This window comes from Alligator sinensis, unplaced genomic scaffold (assembly GCF_000455745.1).
Source record: "Alligator sinensis unplaced genomic scaffold, ASM45574v1 scaffold839_1, whole genome shotgun sequence".
Taxonomy (NCBI): Eukaryota; Metazoa; Chordata; order Crocodylia; family Alligatoridae; genus Alligator; species Alligator sinensis.
In genome coordinates, this window is record NW_005841885.1 from 3,837,361 (window position 1) to 3,863,226 (window position 25,866).

Genomic DNA, 25,866 nt, shown 5'->3' on the forward strand with positions numbered 1-25,866 from the left:
GCAGGGGGGGGGATGGGGAAGAGTCCCCCCTAGCACTGAACAGAGCCCCCTTCCATGCCCCATGGGGGCAGGCTCACAGAGCCCCACCCCCCACCCCACAGCGGCAGGGGGAGGGGAAGGAGGAGGAGGGTCCCTCCCAGCACGGAACAGAGCCCCAGCATGGCCCCGTTAAGGTGAAGGGGGTAGGGAAAAGGGTTCATTCATCCCTTCATTCCCTCCATCCCTTCTCCCCTGCAGTCAGGGTCTGCCAGCCCCAGAGGCCACTGCCACAGCCCCCTCCCCTCTTCTCCCTGGCAAACAGGCAGACACCAAGTGCAGTTGGGGAGGAAGGGAAGGAAGGAAGAATTAACCCCTTCCCTGCCTACTTTGCCTTAACCGGGCCACGCAGTCTTGTGTCTCACCATGTCCCATCCCTGCTTCGAGCAGAGGGGCAGGACCAGCCCTGCTCTAAAGCAGAGAACACAGCCGAGCCCAGAGAGCATGCTGGAGGACTCTGGTTTAACTTAAACCAGGAAGGGGTCTGGGACAGACATTGCATAAACCAGTTTGAGCTCAATCAGTTAAGTCTGATAAATCTGGTTGAATGTAATATCTTAAACCAGTTTTGGCCAGTTTTGAAACTGGTTTATGTGCACTGAATTTCTATTCTATTACAGGTTTAAACCAGTTTCTGATCACTTAAATTGGTTTATGTGTAATGTCTGTCTCTAGCCTAAATGTTAAATCACCGTAGGATCATTTAGATAAGTGTTTTCAGAAAGATCAAACTAAAGAGCGGGTGGACCTTTTACACCAGACTTAGGTGCATGAAACCACTGCACAGCCATCTATATTTTGCATGTGTTCACAAGGTCAGTAAATGCTGTATTTTGAGGATTGAGAGAGTCTAAACTGGGCACAAATTCTTAAAAAATGTGGCCTATTATACCACAATGGCATTAGTGTGCATAATCTAGATCATACAGTGTAGAGGACTGCACTACTGTTTTGAGAGTCATCTGCAAAATGGAGATGCACTGTATTACTCAGGGGAAAACAAACTAGGTTTTAACCTAGGGAGTAAATATTTCATATTTATGCAAGATATTTTCTTCCAATTCCTGAAAAAAACATTATACCCTTGAACCCTCACTCTCGTTACATATCAACTCCCTAAGGATTTTAGATACTTAGCCATTCCCATATCACCTTTTACTATGTCTTTAAGCTTCCGGAAAAAAAATCACTTCCTTTCTCAGCTGGAAAACTTGAGGTGACAAGCTCTTCTGCTTTCTCAGAACTCAGGAGTTCTGAGAACCACACAGCATTTTTAGGCATTTCAGCTGGAACAATGCCAAGTCCTTCTTAAAAATTCTACCATTTGAGCAGTGCTGTAGCAATGAAGTTTGGTGCCCGGGGCAAAGCCTGAAGCAGCAACCTGCCCTCACCCCATGCATGGATCCAGGGGGCACATGCCCTCCCCCACCATGCTTGCCCAGGAATGCACGTAGCAGTGGGAGCCCCCTTCCCCCATCCCCATGCCCCCCGCCCCCCAAATGAGCCATTCATGGCTCCATCCTGTGCCTAGCCCCAGCTGGGAAGCGCCTGTTGGTACCCTATCGTTTTGGTGCCTGGGGCAGTCGCCCCGCTTGCCCCTCCCCCCTTGCTATGGCACTGAGTTAGAGTTCTTGACTGCCTAAAGGATTGCATCCCGTTCCCATGGGGGATTGAAGCAGTAGTGGTTACAAATGCCATAGAAATGGTACACATTTCTGCCACAAGCATTCTTGGTTTTCTTAAGCGCACTCTCACAATCTAATTGTGGGGTGGGGGGAATTTCTGTGTCATTAAGAGCACAATGCTGGATTTTTAAGAGCCCCCAAGAAGTCCTAGTCAGTGAAGGGAAGAGCACATGGCATAGGCCTCATCCTCATTGTAAGAGAGCAAGGTGTCCCAAGCACTAATCCCATTTATTCACGGGATGAGGAAAGCAATTCACAAGACTTGCCAGACGCAGCAGATTCCCTTAACCAGATTTTCTCCAGGTTGGAAGCATCAGATGTTCCCAGAGCAGCAAGATGATTTTTGTGTATTTACCCAGGGCTTCCAGTGAAGTTACCATAGCAACATAATGCAAATGTAATCTAAGTGTTTACACAGCATAGCTGATTTATGCCAGCCCTGCCTTCCTAAGCAGCTGAGAAAGGGGGTGGGAGTGACAACACTTTGTTCTGAAGGACTCTTCACAGGTCACCTATCTGGGTAGTTTTGCCTTCCCCCCACTCTTATACTCATCCTCCGTCTCAGACTTTCCACCCACCGGAGATCTCCTATATTGTGTGTTCCCTCAGGTCCCTGGAACAGAGTTGCACGTTCACTCAGCCAACCAGAGGGAACGGGGGTTTTGTATGAGCTATAGTGGCAGTGATACTATAAACAAATAAATCATCTTGGCTCCCCAAGCTTTTGGAAGCATCTACTCCAGCCAGCACTTCCACGCCTTCCACATCAAGTGGAAAAACATTTTGAATAAAAGGATAAAATGATAGAAGATCACAAAAAAAAAAAAAAAAAAGACAGGTCTGCTTGCAATCTCCAAATAGCCTTGTAAAATTCCTTGAAAATCCCCACAAAGTGGCAGACATGTTTATTATCATGGATATGCTGTAGGCTTAGGGTGCAGTAGGAAATCTATTGAACTGATGTAGAATGATTACTTAGTGGAGGCAGACACCAGCAACATCTAAAGGAGTAGCTAGAAACAAACAGAGCTTCTGATTTCATTTTGGAGATAAGAGTGCATCTCTGCTCCAGTGAGAAAAGCTATCATAGCTGATCCTCATTTAAGCTGGTAGTAAATTTGGCTGAGTTGGGTATGGATCTTCATCAGCTTCAATATTGCAACCTTCCACTGACCTCCCATTTCACATGGAAGCAACAAGCATTTCATTACATACCAAATCAAGTCTATCCCCTGGGCTGAGCTCTTGGGATAACTACCCCATTGGCTGACAAGGAACTGAAAGAGGAACTCCTGGAATGAACAGCATGTGTTGTTGGCTCAATCTCACACCAACCATGACCTCTCCATTCAATAATAGGCAAATTTATTGATACACAGTGATAACAGAAAAAAGCAATCCAAACAATCAAGCAATTCTATACATCTACCTAATCCTAGGGCTGTTATCAGAGTTAAAGTACATCCAGCCAGGATGCAGTCTTCACTCTGAGGCTCTTTCTTAGATGTCACATATCAGCATGTCAGTAGCCTGGAGGTGAGATGCTGAGGCCCACAGTCCCCCTCCCCCTCCAGTGGGGCAGATGAGATGGGCTGGTGGTATGCCCTCTGTCCATGGTGGCCTTGAGTACCCTTCCTGGGGGACAGGGGTGGGGACCCCTCTCAGGGAGAAGGAGGAGGAACCTGGGTGGGACCCTTTGTTACTCTCAAGTCTCTGTTTTTGTAGTTTCCTTCCGTCCTGAAGGCTCTTCATCCGTGGCTATCACTGGTTGGTCCTCATACATCCATGTACTGTGTCATCAACACATTGCAAGCCCATTACATGCACACATACTAAGTTGGTCTTTCCAGGTCTTCTCTTAATTTGGTCTGTTCCCCCAAAGCCGGGACCCTGACCTCCCTGATCTGGGGCCTTGTAAGCTGGTGCCACCTTATCTCATGTTATGGGCAGTATAGTACATACTTCCTCTGTTTTCCAAACTGTTTTTTAGACTCTATGTCCTTGTTGGCCTTGTTGTGTTAGACAGTCTGTCTGCTTCCACGGCTAGAGAAACTGTGTGACTGTATGACCCAGACTCTTAGAAATCAATTGATCCCTGCTGCCCATCCTGAAGCATTCTAATGCATATACATACACTTACAAGCCAATTCCCAAAAAGCAAACCTTTAAATACCATTTTCTAAGCCAACAGTGTCTGCAGATTTGGCCAAAGTTGCAATCTGCACAGACACTTAACACATACTGATCAGCAGGTTCCATCTCAAATTCATCAGGAAAAGCATTCGCTGCCCTCACTTAACCGATGATTTGGAGATGTTCCTTTAATTTTTCCAGAGCTGTTGACCTGCTCCTCTCACTCGCCTCCCCCTTCCTGCACCTTTCCAATATTCATATCTAGCGTTTGGGTCCCGCTTCTCAGTACGTAGAGAACCTCGAACATGAGCATTCCCTCCAAAGTCAGTTTCTTTGTCCATAGCCACTATCAGAGAATAAAAATATCCAGCATCTCACCTGCTTTCTCACTAAAACCAGAACAGAGTTGGTTGAAGATGAAGTCTGTGCTGAGTGAATGAACAAACAGATTTGGAGAAAATAAATGCTTTGATATCTAGAGCAATTTTGATTAACGTTGTTTTGGTCTTTGACTTCTGGCACAGAATAGCCATTGTGCTCTAGCTCCCTTGGTGGGAAATCTTATTCCCCAACATGCATGCCTGAGTATTGTTTATCTTAGTCTGCTTTGGAAGTGGATTAAGCTGCACTGTAAAAAGCAGTCTGAGCAAGAAACGAGTCTCCACTAGGAAGCTAATACCCAATGTGCTATAAATTCACATCCTATGTTATTTTGCAATATCTTCCTGCTATAGACAGGCACTTATATGTTACTTTGCCTTTCCTGCTTTTATCCAACTTTAGAGGCAAACCACTTCAAGACTGTCTTTATATTCTTTTGCTGGAGAAAGATTCAGCAGCTCCTATGTGTTTGCAGAACACCTTAACTTTGGGCCAAAAAGGGCTCCACAGAGGCATTTCAAACATTGAGTTACTTCTCTAGGTCTTAATGCTGAAATATGTTTGAATGTACAATCGTGAAGATTCACCAATTCAGGGATTTAAGGACTAGAAGGAACCATTCACACTCATTTAATCTGAGCTGCATAACACAAGCCAGAAAACTTCCCAGATCATGCAAAACGTGTAAAAATTGCAAAGAGCACAAACTACCTTGTTCCTGACAAGTAGGGCCTAGTACTGACCAATGTCCATTGTGCATGCCATGAGAAACCAGACAGACACGTAAATCAAGCTAAGACCAAAATTACCCAAGACAAATTTGTATCATCTGAAGTTTATTGTGCTTTAAATGATTCCTCCTCGTGCCTCCACCCCTTTCATTTCTCATCCCATTTTCCTTCCCTTGGGCTATGTAAAACATTCTGCTAATGCAGATAGTATTAGCCCATCTAAGTCAGGGCTGCCAAAACAGAGCACACCTGCACATAAGAGGCACCTCATGGGGTTAAAATCAAAGGGTTTATTTGCATTCATGGCTGTGATTCTACATGTTCCAACCCCACCCTGTCCCCCATGGTACCACCCATATTTAGCGCCCTGGGCATAGGGAGGATATTGCATTTTGCATCAAGCCAACAAAAGTTAGGCAGCTACACTCGTATTGTATTGTCAAGAACTCAGCATTTTTCCATCTGTTCCTTGCTAAGGCTTAAGGCACGAAACCAATTTGTGATCCTTCCCTTTCTGCACTGTCTCTGCTGCTACCAAACTGCCTCCTCACAGGCAAAACTTAATTTGGCTTCACTGATCAGGCACCTGGATGGCACTTCCTCCTGTTTCAGAGAGTGAGCAAAAATCTCAAAGCAAAACCAAGAGACATCTAACAGCTCATGGGAGGTCTCTGCTCTTTTCCTTGGCTTCGTGTATTTCAGCTTCTCAAAAAAAAAATATCACCCCCCACCCCCCCATATTCTCTCCTGTGAGAACGTGGCTGGAAGGCGGTTTATAGTTTAATGGTGCAAGGGGTGGGCTAGGAGAGAAAAGTGTGGGGACTGAGGAGACAGTGGATTAATAGCCTTGCATTTATGACAGTTTAATAATAGAGCTGTCACAATAGGAGAGATTTACTAATTGCAGAGTCATTTTCTATGGGTTCCCATCACGATGCCATTTAAAAATCGCTGTGCAGGGTTGGGGTTTTTTTTTTTTTCTTTCTTTCTTTTTTTAAGAGATGGGTTTAGAAAGAAGAAAAACACCCCCTCGCAGTCTGTATTTAGGCTAATTTAGGAACAACTGAGATTTATTACAGATGAGTGAGTATACGAGGGCTCCAAGGCAGGCCTTGTACTTCGACTGAGGATGTGCCAAGATGGGCTGGAGAGCAGAGTTCAATTTCCATCATTAAGGCCACCACACACAAGAAACCCAACTGGCCTTAGGTTTCAGGACAAACTCTGAAGTCAGCATAGCATCTGCAAGCCTGACAAAGTGAACTTGGGCAAGTTTCATAAAACCTGACTGGGCACCAACTGGCCCCTTCAGACTTCGCTCTAGCATGGATCCACAGTGCAAATCTACATGTGTGCAAATCTACATTTGCTCTCCTAACAAGTGTGAATTTGGGGAATGAAACAGGAGCTTAAAAATGATTCATATGGCATAGTGGTGCTGAAACAGAACGCAGAGTGAATGCCATCCCTATGAACCAGTAGAAACCAAAGTAATCCTCTAAACAAAGCCAAGCACTTCTGAACCAGGCTGGGTTGTCTTCAACCACTGATAAGTTCCTAATTCCTGCATGTGCTCATGAGAGCACCGAAGGAGAGATCTCACAGGAATCTCCTCTACTCCAACTCCCTCTAAATGGCATTTTTGTAATACAGGCAACACTTCTGAGCGCTGATGGCTCAGATGGAACTAGAATAAAGCTGGTTGGGGGATCCGTCAAAAAAAGTGTTTTCCCCCATTGAAACATGTCACATTTATGAAAACAAAACCAAAAAACCACCCCTTCCAAGTTTTTAATGGAAACATACCAGTTCTAATGAACTGGAAAGGTTTCTTGGATCCACGATGGACTTTCTGGATCAAACCAGAGTAAACAAAAGCCCATCCCAAAGAGCCAATAGATTAGCAATCAAGGGCACTCATGGGTTTTAAGAAACCAATGCCCAAACCTCCTGGGGCTCCCATGTCCTCAGTGTACATCTCAACCACCAGCCCTGACTTCACAAATCTGCCTTTCCTGGGAGTGGTCTGCTCTTTTAACAAAGAAGCAACACTTGCACCCATAAAATCTTTAGCTTCATCCTGATATGGATGGAGCAGGACAGTTTTTTAAATCTTGAAAAAAAATTCACACAATGGGAAAACTTTTCCTTCCAACTTCAATCTTCATGCACTGATCAGCAACCCACAATGCACTAGCAGTTTTGGTGAGATTTTTCCATAGGAACCTCTGAATCCGATTCAAACCTTAGGAGCTAAAAAGGAGGAAAAAAACCCCACTTAAAGTAGATGTGAATCACACGAAACGGGTAAGGATGGGGCCTCAAAAGATTTTTGGCATGCCATTGCAACAGTACAGCATTCTGGGAAAAGAACCAAACTGGCCCCCTGGAACTGCTGGAAATGCAACTGTCTTCCATTCTCAACCCCATCCCTCATCTGCATTAAGTGCACAGTCATCATTAACAAATCACAGTGCTCAGCAGTAACTGCACTGAATCATTAACAAAATTTGTAGTCCCTTCATAGCCTGGAGCTAACTACAGGTGAGAGAAACAAAAGAAAAGGACTGATACAGCTCCCTCCTAAACTGGAAGCATCATAGCCACCTTTGCTCGGTGCGAGGCACACTGTACTGCATCCTTTCACCAAATGCAGTAGGATGCTGCCTGGCGCCAAGGGAATCTTGGGATCTTGAGGGTGGGTCTGCCTCTTTGGAAGAAGGGTCTAATTTCAGGGTCTACCAGAAAATTTAGGATGGTTTGTCACATTTGATAGGCTTTAATTACAAACTTACTTGACTGTAGAGTGGAAAGAGGTCTTGAGAGCCTGTACTCAATCCCTCTGACAGGACTTTGTTCTGCTCCAGCAGTGCAAGAGGAACTTAAGGTAGATTTAGGAAAGTAAGGGTGATTATTTACATTTTGCAATGGCTGGCATATACGTACAAGACTTCCACCCTCCTGGATGACATCTGAGGCCTCACACAGCTAGATTTTTTTGTTGTTTGTTCAAGTGGAAGAAGCCCAGGTCTCTGGAGGAGAATCAGAGTACTGGTCCTGCTGTTGCGAGGATCTTCTGGAGCTTCTTGTTGTGCAGCATAGGGACAACTGTGAAGGCCTAGGTGGCAATGAATTTGTTAGTTTAGACTAGCAGTTTCCAAATTTTTTTGGCTATATACCCCTTCGCTTGCAAAATGTTGCTGCTTATGCACCCTACACCTAATGCCTCTCTGAACGTTCATTGCTTGTTGACAACATCACTGCAGAGTAATGCCATCACTGCATTTCCAACAGTCAGAGAGCTCTATTGCCATTGTTGAAATCCAGGCACATGCTCCTTGGCAAAGCATGAGGTTCCCCACCCCCGGAGTACATATACCCTAGTTAGAAAAATCACTGGTTTAGACCACCTCAAATAATGGCCTGCTGTAATGTGACAGCACTAATAGTTCAAGGGTATAATGTAAGTATACCGTTTGACCTCAGTCAGTGGGACTGAAAGGAAGCTGTGCCAATTACAAGACAATAGAGCTCTCATAGTTCAGTTAAAAGAGAGACTGGTTCACTTAACAGATGAGGGAGAGTTAAAGCAACCCATTTAATTGGCAGAATCTCCCTTGCAAGTCAGATCAGGATTTTGGATTGACAGTGCATCAACAAAGAGCCCCCAGCATGGTTGCTACCTTTATGTACTTCCACAGTGCTGGCCACCCCTGCCAACCGGTGACTCGGAGGCTGCCGGTCACACACAAATTAAAGTTCTGGGCCAGAGTGTATTTTCACGTCCAGTCCTCTTCCTACCCAGTGCTGCGGGAAAAAACAAAATCTCTATTGACAGGACTGTTTCAAAATTAGGATCTCACGAGGTCCCTTCCAGCCCTAAACTTCTGTGAATCTGTGAATTACCTCTAAACCTCATCTGATATAGCAACTTGGATGATTAGGTTGCTGAAAGACGTGAAAAAAACAAAATAAAACAAAACAAAAAACCCCCACACTTTTACCAGAAGAGGCAGCACGTTCATTCTTGCTGGCTCCCCAGCATCTGTATAGATCCTGCGCTTCAGCAGGGCTTTTTGGTGCTATTATCTAACAGCTGATTCAATCAGCTGTTAGATTAAAGTGCCAAAGAAGCCCTCCTAAAGTGCCCAGTCTACACAGATGTTGGACAAACCAGGTCAAACTAATGCAATGCCTCTTCTGGGTGTGCACTGGGCTCAGCATGGGGGCGCGCCAAGTTTAAACTAAAGCACCGTTTTGTTTTGTTATTTTACACCTGTAACGAGCCATAATGTTCACTGTAGTTCCAGATCAGTGCTGGAAAAAATGTACTTGGCAAAGATGTGGATCACAGTGCTATAGAGGGAACCACAATCACCTTCTTCAAGGATGGGACTGGACAGAATTAGCCCAGATCTGACCACAACACACCTCAGCTTTGGAAAAGCTCAAGTCAGAGGTTTCTAAACAGTTTCAAATGCTGTAGTCCTGAAGGATCAAGATCTAGATATGGAAGAGACTGGTTGCATCCCCTGTTCTCAGATGCAGGATTAATCCCTATTTTACACTTATTAGTTAATCTTCTTCTTTAATGTCAGAATTGATTCTAGTATATCCCATGGCAAAGAAGAAACATAGCTTTCCTGTAATGAGTACAACAAAAGCTGCTCTTGCCTGGGGGAAACTATAGACTAAAGCAACTTCACAGGTGTTAGCTGCATCTTCATGGTGCTTTTCAATCAGACTAAAATAATCCAACTGAATACACGCTCTCCTCCTCACCATCAAGACAGAACTCTAGTTGCTCTCTCTTTTTCCCAGAAAAATCACTGCACCTACTCCTGCCACATTGGATCCTGTATAATCTCATCATAAGGACACTTCTACCCCCACGACATGCAAAGTGCTGTTGACACATATTATGCCACACTAATATGACACGTGGTCTCCTTTGTGGCACCTCTGGGATCTTTATTCTACTCTAGATTGGGCTTTTATACTAAAACATAGAGATAAAGCCAGTGATCATATAATAGGGCTTTGTTCAGCACATACTGTACACAGGTAAGAACACAAGCAGAATCTGCATCCTTGGTATCGATGGCCTATAACCTGTAAAAGCAAGTATTTCAGTCTGAGTCCAGGTGACAACGACTATTTGCTATCCCTTACTATCCACAGCAAACAACAGCACCACATTTGGGAACTCCTGCCTGGCCAGTGGATCCAGGGATTTTTTTGTGATTATCTAGACCAGAAGTGTAGCCCTTGGTATCCTGCAAGGTGTGTTACTCTGGCTGAATGTGTCAAGTGAATACTCCCATCATGAATGTCAAAGAGGGGTTAATTACCAGGCCTTACAGGCAGCGAGCCGGATAATATTTGAACTGCTGACAAATGAAGCAAAAAAGCAAACACTTCGACAACTCCTATCTTCATGAAAATGGCAAGGTTTGAGGAAAGAGGATTAAAAGTACAATTATTGGTTACACAAACACGGACTGAAAGCAGTGGCAGAGTGATAAATTTTCCTTGGCCAATAGCTTCACATTAATATTTCCTTGTTATAAAGGCTCCCATTCCATCAGCGGGTTTTATGTAAAATGATTCAAGGTAAAGTTTACAAGAAGTTCCTAAGGGGCTTAGGCTTCTAAGTCCTATAAAATTTCAATGGGACTTCATAACATTTTCAAAACTGCCCATCAGTCTTTCTTTCCTTATTCTGCCTGTTAAAATACGTTCACAGTCTCCAGCATATTCCTCCTTACTTGTGACCCCACTGTTCTTCCATTCTAATGTATGGGGCTGACTGATCAGAAACTGAGTACCATAATTACAGCAAGTCAGAAAGGTTAATGGCAAGATCCAGCCAGTGCCATATCATTAAAAGAAGAATCTGAATGTTAGTGTATGTATTACACCGATTAGCACAGACGCGCTAGAGACTAAGTGACAGCTTGATTAGTTTTAGCGTGGCTATCTGCAAGTCTTACTAAAAATGGTGTAGAAGTACTAAACCCTCTCCAGTGTAGGAACTGAACCATGATTAGTTAACTAGTGTCATTTGGACTGCAGCGAGGATAAAGCTTCACATCAGAGCCTTTACAGTAGTTGTAGAGGGTGTTGAGGATACTGGGTTATTTCACTTTGCTCAGGCTAGTTTTTGTGAAGTGAATCAATTTCCCATTGACGGGCTTTCATGCCATCAGCTGGACCTGAAAAGGTCCAGTGAAGGTCACATGTCATTATCTAAACCATGCCGTTTGCAATTATGACTTTGCACTGAACAACAACGATAGTTTTGCATGAAATAAATTTTGCCCTTAAACTACCGTTATGGGGACAGTTGCAAAGTAAAATGTTAATGGCAAACAAGCTTTGTTTTGTAGGATTATACCCTGCTCAATGAGTAGAAGATGTTTCCATTGAGGGTGGTGGCAGGGGGAGATAGGAAATAATACAGTACACAATGATTGTTAAGATGCGCTGTTTGTTTAAACCTACACACAATATCTTCAAGGGCCCCAGGGCAAATCTGACAACAGTACTAGCCGACTGGTGAGAGAAAGTGAGGCAACAAAAAGATGGATGTGCCCAATCTACCTTTTTTGGTCTGAAAACATGAAGATGCTCCAAAATTGAAAAAGAGGCAGTCAAATAAGAGCAACTAAATTTTAAATAAAAATAGATAAAGGCTGCAAACACATGGATAACCACTAGGACTTATCGTCTCAAAGTAGCATCAAGTCTAAGACTTGGAGAAATTTATAAATAAAGATTAAATGTTTGTATGGATGCACAATGATGCTAGACAGAAATTCTCATTTTTCAAGACATGACGCTCCTATTTTTCCTCTCTATGTCAACCTGGGACACAGAGGTAAGCAGAAAGAAATTCCTCTGTGGGAAGGTTATTCCATCACACTTTCTTAGGATGTTTCTTGCACCTTAAGTATGTGGTAATGATCATTACCACAGCCAGGGTACCTGCTCAATGGACTTAAATGATATGGCTTGTTTTACATGCCCAGGAGCAAGAGCAATGCTACCAAGTACGTTGACTGTTCATGATGCTTCATGCCCAGCTTGGATGCTCAGTATTAGCAAATGGTAAGATTACAATTGGTCTAGTTCAATAGAACCTAAAGATCCCTCCTTGCATGACCCTCCCTTTTTCTACACAGGCACATTACTTAGACAGCCTGTGGTACCCCTCCCCTTATCAGTGAGCTCAGCAAGGAGATCCTCACTTTGCAGAGGCACCACATGTGTAGAAGAAGTGTAGTCAGAAGGGTCAGGGTAGGTCAACATACACATTATTCCTCCCCATACTGAGATACACATGGAAGATAATCAAAGTATGACACTCCCTTGTGGATCTCTCTAAGATCATGAGACCCATATCAGCCCAGAAGAAGTCCCTTGTAGACTTGTCTCAAACAAACAAGATGGTGGGGTCAATGCCAAGAATTTTCACACAGATGAATTAGGTTTTCTGTAACCCAGATTGTTGGCTCCGGATTTAGGACCCAGATGCCTTATTCTGGCATGACCTTTCCATTCGATAATAGGCAGAGTTATTGATACGCAATGATAACAGAAAAGAAGCAATACAAACAATCAAGCAATTCTTTATGATTACCAAATGCTAGGGCTGTCATCAGAGTCGAAGTACATCTTGCGAGGACAGTCTTCACTCTGAGGCTCTCTCTTCGGTGTCAGATGTCAGCAGCCTGGAGTTGGGGCTACCGAGCCCCCTCCCCGGTGGATGAGACAGGACGATGGTATGCCCTCTGTCCATGGTGGCCTTGGGGATCCTTCCAGGGGACAGGAACCCCTCTCGGGGAGGAGGAAGACCCAGGCAGGATGGGGAGGGACCCTTTGTTACTCTCAAGTTCCTGCTTTTGTATTCTCCTTCCCTCCTGATGACTCCTGATCCATGGCTGTCACTGGCTGGTCTCTCGGCTCAGTTAAAAAATTAAGCTGAAAACAATGAATTTCAGTAGGAAAAAAAAAAATCAACCCCAAAGCTGGAGAGACAGCACAGCCTAGTGACTAAGGCCCCAAACCAGGGGGCAAAAGACCACAGCTCTATTCCTTCCTCTATGAACAACCTGTTGCATAACTTGTAGCCACTTCCTTCACCCATGCCTAGTTTCTGCCTTCTCAAATAAGTCTATTCAAAGTTGCAAGATTTGTGGGGCTTCCTTGTGTATCTGTCCAGGTCCTAGCATAAAAGGTCTCAATAGTCAACAGCACCCATTATACCCACCCAGTACATATGCAAGTACAGTTATCCCACAAGAGCAGGAATAAAACTGGAATCCATGGAGCTGCTTTTAATTGAAAACATTTTAACAAGACCTCTGGAATGGCAATGCATGTAGCTTCCCATTCCTCTTTTGCACAAGCTTTCATTTGTTGGTAGTCTCTCAAATTTATGCATCTCAACTGGTAAGTGCTTGGAAGCATGACAGATATAAAATGGCACTCACCATAGCATTTAGATACTTTGGGCAGAATATTGTACACAGAACTCAAAGGCTATGATAAAGTTAACAGCTCAGAGTAGTTAGTAAATGAAAGATGATATCCCTGTGTTTTTCCATGCTAGCTTGGTCACAGCAGTATTGCAACTCTTGGCATATCATCAACAATAGATGTTTGCTTTGGTATTACAAATTGCTCCAAGTCACCCAACGGAGTCCAGAGTACATGCTGAGCTACAACAACCAACATGGGTTTGTTGTGTATGGTGGAACTCTCTCAACACAGATAAAGTTATGCAAGTCAAAACTGGCCTTTAACCGGTTTTAACTGAGTAACTAGAGAACTGGAGAAGCATGTTGCCAGAATTCATCACACAGAGAGGAGATCACGGCAGAGAAACACATACAGAGGAGAAATAAGGTCCCAGAAGCATCTTTCAGAAAACTTCTTAATGGGCATCTGTGTCTAGGGAACTTCAGCAATAACGAGCAAGCATTTCTTCTATATGACCTACCCCACTCCAGTTTTGTACCTGTAGTACTGTACATATTGATGCCCTGAAGCCATAAGTAAGAGTGCCGTAGCACGGTGGGGACGAGCAGGGTGACTGCAACGGATGCCAAAGCGAAGGGGCACCAACAGGTGCTGCCCACCCGGGTCGGGGTGCAGGATGGAGCCGTGAGAGGCTCATTTGGGGGGGCATGAGGATGGGGGAGGGTGGCTTCTGCCTCTGTGTGCACTCCCAGGCAAGTGGGGGTCATGTGCACAGGGTAAGGGTGGGCTGCCACTGCGGGCTTTGCCCAAGTGCCAAACTTCCTTGCTCTGGCACTGAGTAAAAGGCTGGCAAAAGCCCCACATCCTACAAAAACAACACACACCACAGACAATGTCTAGCATATAAAAATATACAACTCCTTGAGAATCTGGACTAGAATGAGCTTCTTTAACTTGAAGAAAAAACATAGACCCCACTTGTTCAGCAATATGAGGTTCCCTCTAGCAGGCCCTAAAAGTAGATCTCTTAGTCTCTGCAAACAAGCAAAGATAAAGCAACAGCAAACTGTCTTAGCATCCAAAGAGTCCAATCGGGGCTGGTTTCCAGAGTTTTCTGGGGCAGAGGACAGTTTATTACATTAACGTGATTGCAAAGCACCCTCTTACATTGCTACAGGTATAACAAGCTCAAACCTGCATTAAAATCCTTTGCTTAAGGTGCAAGAAGGAAGACATACCATGGAAAAGCCCATCCCTTTTTAGTATTCCCTTTGCAGAGTCAGGTTCTGCCTTTTTTACTCCTGTGGCATAGTACTTAGCAGACTTGACAGAAACCAGCCCTATATAATTTGCATATACGAAGCATGATTAAGCCTGGTATGAAGGATCAGATTTCAAACAGAAGTTCTGTTTATCCAGGCCCATCCAGACACTCTGACAGGAAAACAGTACATTAGACACGCAGAGCACCTGCAGTCATTTACACAAAGATTTTTGTGCTAGGTCAACTGGAGGCATTTTTTTGGTTCGTGGAAAGAATGGGCAGTGTAATCCCGCAAATGGATTCAATTATAGCAATGTGAGGTGCTTTCTACTTACCTAATTTAACCCAAATCTTATACAGGAATAAACTATATCATACTAGTATTAGTACCGCTGTCATATTATTGCAGTGGTCACACTAAGATGTTATTCTGCCTGAATTGTGAGCTCAGACAAGGTCTTAACGAAATAAAAAAAAAAGATGTGTTCTGCACCACATCCCCAATTGGGGATTTCACAAGGACTGAGCTATGTTGCATTGTAACAATACTAAGGATTGTGGACAAACAAACAAAAACTAAACAGCAAACATTTTATCCATCCTGATTTCCAGGATTATATCAGTATTTAGAAATGACAATGGACATTGGAGTCCATGTGCTAGAAAGAAGACAATCCCTCATTGCCCTTTCCCTCCTAAAACGTTATGCAAAGTCCATGGAAGATCTGCAACCAGGCGTGACTTGCCAAAGTTCACTGAGCACGTCAGCGGCAGAGCCAGGAGTCGTACCCAGGTAGTGAAGTCCTAACCCAGAGCCTTATCTCCTAAACCATGCTTCTTCTTTTGTAAGTCAGAAGCTTGGTTTTTCGGTTGAAGATTTCTGGGCGCCTGTCTTCCTCAGAGGACAGTTTGTTGTAAAGGTATTTAAGAATATTAAGTGCGATGCTAAAATTAATCCCGGAACAAGTTCAGTTAGTCTCCCTTTACTGAAATTTGGGTGCGAGAGGGGTGGGGAAAAGGAGGAGGAGCAAGAAAGCTAAAATTGACATACAGACTACGCAAACAACATGACAATACACCACGTTTGCGGAAGCAAAGCAAGTTGGCAAGGGCTGATCATCCCAAAGCCCTTTTTGTTTGCCCCTTCTGTTTGCATGCAACAGGCCAGACAATGTTCTCTGACCTGGAACTATTCAGAATGCCCTATTGCTGTTAATCGAACAGGCTTCTGCTAATGAACATATTCAACAGCGAGAACACCTCTGCTATTTTAAATTGAGTTTGGTTTTCATTTATGCCACTCATCTGGTCAAGGACAAACTGTTGTGGTAAACCTACCAATGCATAACATTAACTGTGCCATTGGAGCCCTCCTTCAGCTGTTAATTAGGTAGCAATTTATGTTTTCACATCTGACATCAACATTAATGTGAGGCTGCAGTGACATCCCCATAGCCAAATGCCCAGGAGGATTCCATGGCTATGCAGCCGACCTTTCAAAGTTACCAAGAACATTCTTTGGTCACAGAAGACATTTTAGCTTGATTTATTTAATTTTACCCCCTGACAATATCAGCACTGAAACCCACGGTCCGAAGGATGGAGTCACATTTCTGTCAACAACACAGTGGCTGCTGCTGGTCCTGCTGCGATCAATGCCAAGACTATGGCCTGCTTCAATTAACAGTTGGCAGGTCCATGAGAATGTAAAAACCATATAACAACTCTGCCCTCTTGTGATACAAAAAGGCTTAAAAAAAAAAAAAAAAAAGCCCACTAACATTGCTGTCACTGAGCTGGAAAGATGAGAAATGATCCAAATGTCAGTCAGCCACCAGCAGCCTCCAAACTCTCTGACCTATTGGAAACCTTTAAAAGGATCCCAAAAGCTTGCAAACAAAGACATTTTTTTTGCAAACATCTAGTTGTCTAATGACCTCTACCACAAGTTCTGAATCTTTCAGATAAAGGATGGCCTTTTCCCCTTAAGACTACATGAATATTAGCTAGAACAGATAGGCTAATAAAGAAGTTACCAGACAACTATTAATATGCATCCATGAGTTCATGAGGACAGCTAGGGAGAGAATAAGAGGTTTTGTCGTCCTGTTGCTTTCTACCTGCCAGCAAAGCTATTGGCAAGCTCATGCCCATCTCCTTTCCAAGGTCAAGATATCATTTTGTCTCATAAGTGAAGGCTTTGATCTCTCCACCCCAACTTCAGTTTGCAAGTCAGATTAGAAACAGGTACTAAGTCTCTTGCTTTGCAGCAGCAGTGCATTAAGAGACCACCCTATTCTGTTAACTGAAGAGTTGTTTCCCACCTCCAATTATATTTGTTACTGCACAATGTTTGTCTAAATCACAAGACTGATTTTTTAGCTTCATGGTCCCACATGATTAGGTATTGAGGTTATTAGTATTATTTTGGTCCTTGGGTTCAACCTACTAAGTTTCAAGCATCTACAATGGAAGGCCCCAGAGGACCCCCACCTAGATCATCTAAGAGATCTCCTTTTACCCATAGCTTCAGACGTGCAGAAGTTGAATTGTAGTATTTGACTGATACAATGTCACATACTATGAACAGTTGAGGTGAAACAATTCCTGTCTCAGCTCAACCAATTTTGATGAGTACACACATTAAGAGAGATTCCCTAGTCCTTTCTGCTTTAAGTAACTATACCTCATAGGGTGTAAGTGGCACCTGAGAGAGAGCAAAGTTACTGCTTAGTTAAAATGAGCAGAATCTCACTTTACTCAAGCACTGAAGACTGGCAGCTTTATGCTACCTCTGTGCTTTATAAACCCAAACAGGATGCTCACTCGTGTACACTAACTTTCCTCCTCCACCCCAGAAGAGCGGTATCTTCTATTCACATATTATAGGAAGCATAACTATCCATTTTTAAAAACCCAAATCCTATCTTAAACCATTTCTGAACAGTTAAGGACAACAGCTGGCTGAAGAACAAAGAAATTAAAAACCCATTTCACCATCTGCAAGACATTTTCCCCTTAAGACAATGCATGGAACTTAGCTTTACCTTTCTTCATTTATTCACATCCCTGGGCAAATCAGTGCAATATTAAAGACTCTGGTCTAGTAACGTATGAAAGAATTTAAGTATTGCTGCATTTTTCCACAAGCCTGAATTCACTTGCAATACGCAAGGATCCACTAGGGAGCAGTAAGGCCCTTCAGTTGAGAGAGAATCAATTTATAGAATCTCGTTTAAAATGGCTAACTATACTATAGAAGAGATTTGCACTGACTCTCTGTATACAGTGTATGGCATATTAGGTTGCAGTATTTCTCGGCTATGCTAAGCACAAGGAGTTCTACCGCACTGTACATTATGTGTAATTGTATAGACACAGAGGCAGCAAATATTTTGTCCTACCAGTTCAAAACAGCCACTGGACAATGTTATTCAAGAAGAAACACAACAGAAAAACCCAGTCATTAGAGAGAATCAGATCTCTCAGAATATATTCAGCAACAACACCAACCCTTTAAAAGAAAAAAAAAAAACAAACCCGCTCCTAGGACATCATCGAAAATCATGGGAATTGGCTTGAGGTGTGATGAGATTTGGATGGAAAAAGACAATAAGTGGTATTCCTCATCTTTCTTCTGATTTTTGAGTGTTTAGTGCATGCTGAAGTCATGTTTTCAAGGCTGTCTCCAAAGTCACAGCGCTAGAAATTGACATTAAGACTCTCAGATGAGAGAGAGAGAGAGAGTTGACATGACTCCAGGAGTTGAGGTTTGCAGGAGAGAGCAGGGAAAAAATAACAATTGAGAGATAACTTGCAACTTTGACCGAGGGACCTCTTGTTTAGCAACAGGGGAACAGAATTACACAGAAGTAAACAGGACTAGCAAACCAAATCCCTTTGTTCCTGATGGGAGAGATTAATACCACACCAATCTATAGCAATTGCATCTTTTAATAATTGGCAACATGGAGTGGAGCATTATCACCCTCTCCGAACCAATGATGCAGTCTCAAGGGCCATAAATTTGACAGCTATTCTTCACAATGTGGCCGCAGAGACAGAGAAACGTATCCACATGGGAAGCTTGCTACTGAGAGAGTACTTCTCCAAGGCAGACACTGAGTCTGCAGCATTCAAAAGCTCTCTATAAATTAGCTCCCTGAAGTTTCACAGCCAAAGTTAAGTCTCTATCTTAAGCAATTTGGGCCTGGTCCAAAGCCCTGTTAAGTCCATGGGAGCCTGCCCACTGAACTCAATTTCAGGATCTTAACTAAGAGCAAGAGAAGAACAACATTTTTTAAAATTCTTATTTACATGCACTCTCCTGCAAGACTGATTTGGCTATTGGCCAGCACACCTCTTTCCTCAGCTCTATTGTTTTGATAGCTAAAGCCTGGGCATTTTCTATGACAGGGATTAATTTTGCACAGAACTTTCCTTTTTTTAGAGCCCTCAAATTGCAAGTCACCTTTCCCTCCCTAACCCTATATTTATTGGTTTGAATTCACTTTCAAATAGCTGCCTGACAGCTGTCTTGGCCCCTTCAGGAAACAGAGACGGGGGGGGGAAAAAGAGCATACCAAGCAACTTCATTAATTAGCAAGCAACTTTATAAATTAGCATAGCGTTAGGTCTGTCAAACCCAATAAGTGTTGACTGTTGTAGCACTCTAATTAATGGCTTTTGTCAGGAAAAAGGAGGCAAATCATAACACTGTCCAAACAGCCGGAACATGTAGCATAGCCTAGAGAGGTAGCTTTTCCCAAAGCTTCTAATCACTGATTATGGTTCCTTCTTCCGACTGGTGATTACTACCTACAGATCTTAAAATACTCCATTTTGCTCCATCAAAATCTCTCTCCCACAGCAATCAATAGAAAGTCTGACTCGTATTTAAGGACGAGTCCTTAAGATCAAAGTGCCCATAGCCTTTTAGACTATCCTAGTCAATAGTGGCTGAGAGGCGGTAGACTGGAAAGTGAAAAGACCATGGTGCTGGATGTCAGGGCTCCTGAGGTCCTTACCTGGTTCTGCTATGTAGAGTTGGGATTCTCACCACGCCAGGCATGCTACAGGTTTGTTATGCCCCAAATATATTTACAAATGTATGTAGTGTTTACAATTGTAACGTGTTGTCATACATGTCAAAGTGACTGAGGGCCTGGCAATGTGTACCAGGCATTCTGTCACTTTGACATGTTGACCATATTGTCATCCAAAAGGTATTCAGCATACTGGCTGGTATGTTGGGTACCAACTAGCTCCAAAATACAGAGGACACCAGACTAGCCCCAGAGAAAACAAGTATTGATTAGGTCATAGAACGGCATTACCTGTCACTTTGACTTTTTTAGGGCAGGATTGAGGAAAGGTATTGAAGTTAACTCCATCACTGCCAATACTGTTGAGTAGGTTTTCCACAAGAATATAACCCATCCTGGAACCTTTAGTCAGTATGTAATAAAACATATTTACACCCATTTAAACCTGAGGGGGGATTAGGTAACAGTCTTCAAATACCTGAAGGGCGATTAGGGGGACAATGGAGATGGGCTTTTCTCTGTGGCTATAGGGGACAGGACAAGGAGCAATGGACTCAAACTGTAGCAGAGGAAATTTAAATTGGGAGATTAGGAGGAACTTTCTGACTATGAGGGTGGTCAAGCAGGGTACCCAGAGAAGCTGTGCAATCTGCATCCTTGGAAATTTTCAAGAGCAGGTTGGACACTTTGCTGGGATGATTTAGTCAGGGATGATCCTACCTTGAGCAGGGGGTTGGTCTAGATGACCTTGTGAGGTCCTTTCCAGCCCAACTTTCCTATGATCCATGAGGAAGCAACGGCTGCTAATCTTACTTCTATTGTACAGTAGTAACAATAGTTCTCTAAACAGAGCAAGCAGGGCTGTTTAGCAGGAAATGGGATTTTAGTTAGAGAGTTGAGGTCCCTTCCCCATCCCTGTTCTAGACTCAATGTGTACCAACTCACAAGTAGCCCTAGCAAAGTCACTTAGAAAACCAAGAGTAGATAACTTAATTTCTTCAGCATCTGCTGTTTCTATAATTAGTTTGGCATTTCTAACATAGAAATAAAGAGGACTGGAAGTGGCCTCCTGAGCTATCAAATCTAGTCCCCTACAATCACAGGCAAGCATTAACCAAGGGAGCCCCCAAAATGGCCACGTTGAACCTTTACCCACAACTACAAGGAAGAACACTTGAAACACTGAGGACACCCTATAGCTTGCCAATGCAATGGCAGGGAAGTGAAGTAGTTGGTAAATATATGCTCAGAGGAGAAAAAGTGGAGTCCTAGAACAAACTAACAGGTACAACCTCATTGGGAATTGTCAAGCAACACAGGGTATGTGCTGTATCATGCTCTTCACTCTTCAACTGATTAGAATAGAGGCGCTAACCAAACCTCACTTGGCAATTATTTTTCAACTCCCTCACAGATAAGGTAAGAGATTCTTCCTCCCACCTACCCAAATCCCTTTACCATTTAACCTCAGTGAAAGCAAGATGCCTGGAAACTTACTCAGGTGATTTTTGGAGACTGCAAGAGTAGCTGCTCTCTGGGGCATGGAACTGAATAAGGCGTATAGACAGCACTTGAGAACAGAACTGCCCCTCTCTCCATTCCATTTCTCTTATGCTCACATACCAGAATCCTGGCACTTTATAGCATTTTTGGTTGGGTTTTACACATCATTTGCTATACAAGGGCACTGATAGCTTATCTCTAATGGGTCATATCTTAAAGAGCTGGTACAGTCAGGTCTGTCTAGCTTACAACAGGGTTTTCTTCTGCAGTGGGACACCTGGACCAATATTCTCCTTCAGACAATGGGCAATACATAATGCTGCAGAGAAACAAAACAATTTGTTCCTACTTTTATTGCATCCAACAGGAGAAATTCTGATTCTAGCAGACATTTTACATGCTGAATGACACTAAGTGTGCTGACAGACGTGCAGCTTCCCACTGTAACTCATGGCACTTTGCAGGAATTGCCATGAGTTACAGCGTTCCCCCTGACCCAGCAGATGTTCACTGTTGAGTCCAGGGGGGTTGGAGGATCTAGCTCCAGTTTGGAGCGGCTATGTGTCTGCAGCCACTCTCCCCTAGCCCCACGTACCCCCCCAGCTCCTGTGCTGTCTTCAGGATGGATGGGGGGGGGAAGGGAAGGGAACTCGGTCTGGGGTTTGCTCCGCCTGTGCTGGAGGGTCAGATGGGTGGACATGGAGACCCACCTCCCCATCTGAAGACAGCAATGGGAGTGGGCCTGGGCTGCTCCCATTGTGCACTGGTAGACATTAATGAAGGTGCTCATTGGGCACAGCATGAGATGCACAACAGCTGCCATCTTGGCTGATGTACTGGGCCCTCCAGGGCTGCCTCAACTTTAAAGTGCCTTCACCTGAACCCTCATGTGAAAGTTCAGATGGTTGCACAATTGGGTACTTTTAAAGCGCTCTGCAGCTGTGCTCTTCTGTAAGGGCAGAGCTGCAGAGCACTTTCAAGGGCCCTATTGCATGAGAAATGTAACTAAGTGAATGGGTGAAGAGCTTCGTCTTCAGTCTGCAGCTATGCAACTTCTTTGGCTCTGGGAGAATGTGGCCGGCTCTGGCAGGAGATAAACTCATAAGTCACTGTAATTGCTGCACACAAAAGCCCAGCCCCAGACCAGCAGCAGTGGTTTGAGCAAGCAGTCAGGTGTTCCTCCAGCACAATGGGACCTTGCTGTAGCGGCACACAAGTCATCAGGGAACGGAGCAGTGTTCGTTACTAGCAGAGCCGAATTCAGGAGCTGTGTGTTACAACCCACGGGTTAGGAAACTCTGTAGAAGAGCAGCAGTTACCTGCTCCCCAGAAAGCCGGCTAGATCTTACAAATGTTTGGTGAGGACAAAAAAGGACCCCTGGAATAAATGTGAATTCAGCAGCCAGATGCCTTTGAGACTCTGCACCAGACAACTACCGGATTACTTAGGCAGAACTGCTCTCATCACTGTACCCAGCCAGCCCGGTATAGGACCCAGTTGCCAGAATGAAGTTGCTGTCCTTTCTCAGTTTCCAGCTGAGAGCAGACCCAGACACAGGTAAGGGGCAAACTGGGTGGCTGCCCAGGGTCTGGACAGAAAGGGGAACCAAAAATGGAAAAAAAAAAAAATACAATTGCAAAAAACAGTTTCAGTAGCAAATAGTTTGCACATATATGGGACTGGCAATGTTATCAATTGAGAATGAACTATTTAAAGACATCAGTGCCACAGATGTGATAAAGACTGTTGCAACGGGGAAAAAAAATGCTGCAGTGGCAAAGGGGGGCCCGGTTCTAAAAGTTGCCCGGGGCCTCCAGGAGTCTAGGTACGGCACTGGCTGAGAGAGCGCACACAACTCCTTCCTGAGCGAGATTGTTTTGCTCAGAGTGAAGCTTGCTCCATGAACTGAACTCTACAGACTGTATTTTAGAGCTACGCAGTGAACAAATATCATTATCGAGATTCAGGCCAGCGCAACAGCACTTGGGAAAACAGAGAACCTTCCACAATTGGACATACATCCGCTTGTTAGGCGCCCTGGTAGGACTCACGGTAAGCTGTGCTTCATCTAGGATGTTCAAAGATAAAGGGCCGGTGCCTGAGAGGAAGGCTAACTAGAGAATAATGTGCTGCCCCACACAAGATCCAGGTTTCTGCTGTACTTGCAAGCCCCCTGCTCCACATCTGTGTAATTCTTTTACTTCTCTCACGGCCACCTGCTCAGGTTGCAGGAGCAAACTAGGGTCTCAGAAGCAGCTTCTGCTGGCCCCTGCCTCACAGCACATAAATCTGTCTCCTAGAAAGACAATGCGTGCATATAACTGAAGTAAGTAGCAAAGCATCCAGATGAAGAGATTATACAGTACATTAAAACTAATTACGGCCACTCACTCCAGAGCTCGGACATTAAAGCAACAAGGGTAATAATTTGAATTCTCAAGAAAGGAGAACATTCTTTCATTTTTTTCTACTCCTAAGAATTGAGGTGTGTAGTATCTTGGAAGGAGGTGGAAGAAAGATCTACATGGAAGATTTTGTTATTGGTGGTAAATTCTATTAAGGCATCTTGCAATTCACGGCAGGTGTAGGACTTAACAGCTATAAGGTCTGATCCTCAAGGCCGTTCTTCTACCTCTCCATAAAGAAGTGACAACTGTATTGCCAAAGGCACAGGGAGCACGCCAAAAGCACGGAGCAGTTGTTAAAGTGGTTCATGTTCTTACAGCAATTGGAATGTGCCGACTGCCAAGTATTTTAGTAGCACAGATCGCTCGGCATGCAAACACAGCCGACTATGCGCCCGAGACACCAAGCGCAGCAATCTGCCACAGCTGCCAACCAGGGGACTTAGTCCTGCAGCTCAATCCACAGAGGCTCATGCATTAGCTCTAGCTCAATCCCCAGTGACAATTAAGAGGACAGTCACTTTAGAAAGAGTCAACGCGTGCCTTCATGCTCACTAATAGGAAGTTATGCCGCAATCGTTGTCTCAAGAGCAGTTCTAGGTGTGTTTGGGAAGACAGCTTACAATTGCCCTGACAAATTTCTACGTGCTGGAAAAGCTTCTTCCAACTGATTTACATCTTGGGCAACACATAAGCTTTTACTACACTGGTGCCTTCAACAATTCCTCACAAGCAAATACCCCCTTATCATTAATAAATAAAATCTGCCTCTGTTTGCACGCCACCCTGGATTCTATTTATAAGAAAGATCTTTGCAGGAAAAAAGGGCTTGTTACCACACACCTAAAAGCCCACAAGATGGACACCAGCACTGCCCAGCAGAGACAACAGACACTGTGCCCCTCCCACCAATTAACTCAAACAGCAGGTCTTTACCCAGGCAGTCAAAAGAGCATAGAAGTTCCTAGCAATTTAGCACAGCATCAGTCACCTAATACTGTACTAGGCACATACACCTCCAGCAGGCATCAGCAGGGCAATCTAAATACAAACCTTGGACTAGCCTCCAAAAACCCACCCAGGTCTCACATAACGGAGGTCTAGTTAAGCCACCAAACAAATAACAACTCCCACCAAGAGTTTAATTACCTCGGAGTGCCCTCCGTCGGAGCAAGGTTTGCAAAAAGTGCATGTTCTTTTTTTTCCGTCCCAGAGGAGGTAGCAGCATTAGCCAGACCTGAAACCTTCTGCCACTGGGTTACAACTACTCCAAAATCATCAGACTTCTTCCACCCCCTAGAGCTACTCAGTCCAGCCTTAATGAAGTGCACCTGGTCTGATCTGCTGATCACAGAGGAGGAGGCTGGGGCTTCTCTCTCTCATTCTCTCTCCCTTTCCAAATAAGCAATTAGCATGAATAATTACAGCTCTGATGATAATACCCAGCCACCTTTGAGCAAGAGGGAAAAGACTATAATTAACTCTTTCTTGGGGAACAGCATGAGGTTGAAATACTGCAGACCTATTTATCTGCTTCTGGGGAGGCCTCCCAGCTGCCACAAGACTTCTTCGAGAGAGGGTGGGTGGGAAAAGGTCAGGTAGCATCCAGCTGGCAACTTGTCCGTCAAACCAGATTTCACGTGTCAGCATCAACCCCCTTATTAGAGGGGCAGGCTTACTCCAGATGCCTGTGCACTTAGTTGGGAATGTCTGGAGCAAGCTGGGCTCCAGACACAGAGCGAGCTGCCCAGAGCCTGATACCATGACAAATTGTTGGCCACTGAGGATTTCACAGCTGTTGCTACATCGCACAATGGGACCAACTGGGATTCCACCACAGCTACATGCTGGTCCTCATACTGGAAAAGCATTCGCCTGACCCATGTGACCTAAAGGAGAATTGCTGTTAACAGTGCAGGCTCCGAGACACCCATCCAAGCCACCCTAATTCTCTGCAGTAGAAGCAGTATTGTACACGTGTCAATTAATTCCAGTGTATTGTGTTACACAGAAAAGTTAAGAGCCTGTAGGTATCCTTATCACAAACCTTTCTCTATGTGCAATTTTTCCAGCGTCTCAAATGTGTGGTGTATGTACATACAGCTTCTCTTTGGGAAGCTGAGCACAGGATAGATCACCACATGGAGAGGCTATTCAGCAGATTTGTACAGCTTCATACACAGATGCTCTTGCCACAC

General features: G+C 44.1%; 1 protein-coding gene across 1 annotated transcript in view; it reads right to left on the reverse strand.

Annotated features, from left to right (window-relative positions):
• GRIP2 (glutamate receptor interacting protein 2) overlaps positions 1-24,959 on the reverse strand; it is a 167,452-nt gene extending 142,493 nt beyond the window's left edge. The window contains exon 1 of the mRNA XM_025196846.1: positions 24,818-24,959. Within this exon, the coding sequence (XP_025052631.1) occupies positions 24,818-24,896 (79 nt within the window). The 5' untranslated portion in view covers positions 24,897-24,959. The remainder of the gene's footprint in view (positions 1-24,817) is intronic.
• Positions 24,960-25,866: the final 907 nt, after the last annotated feature.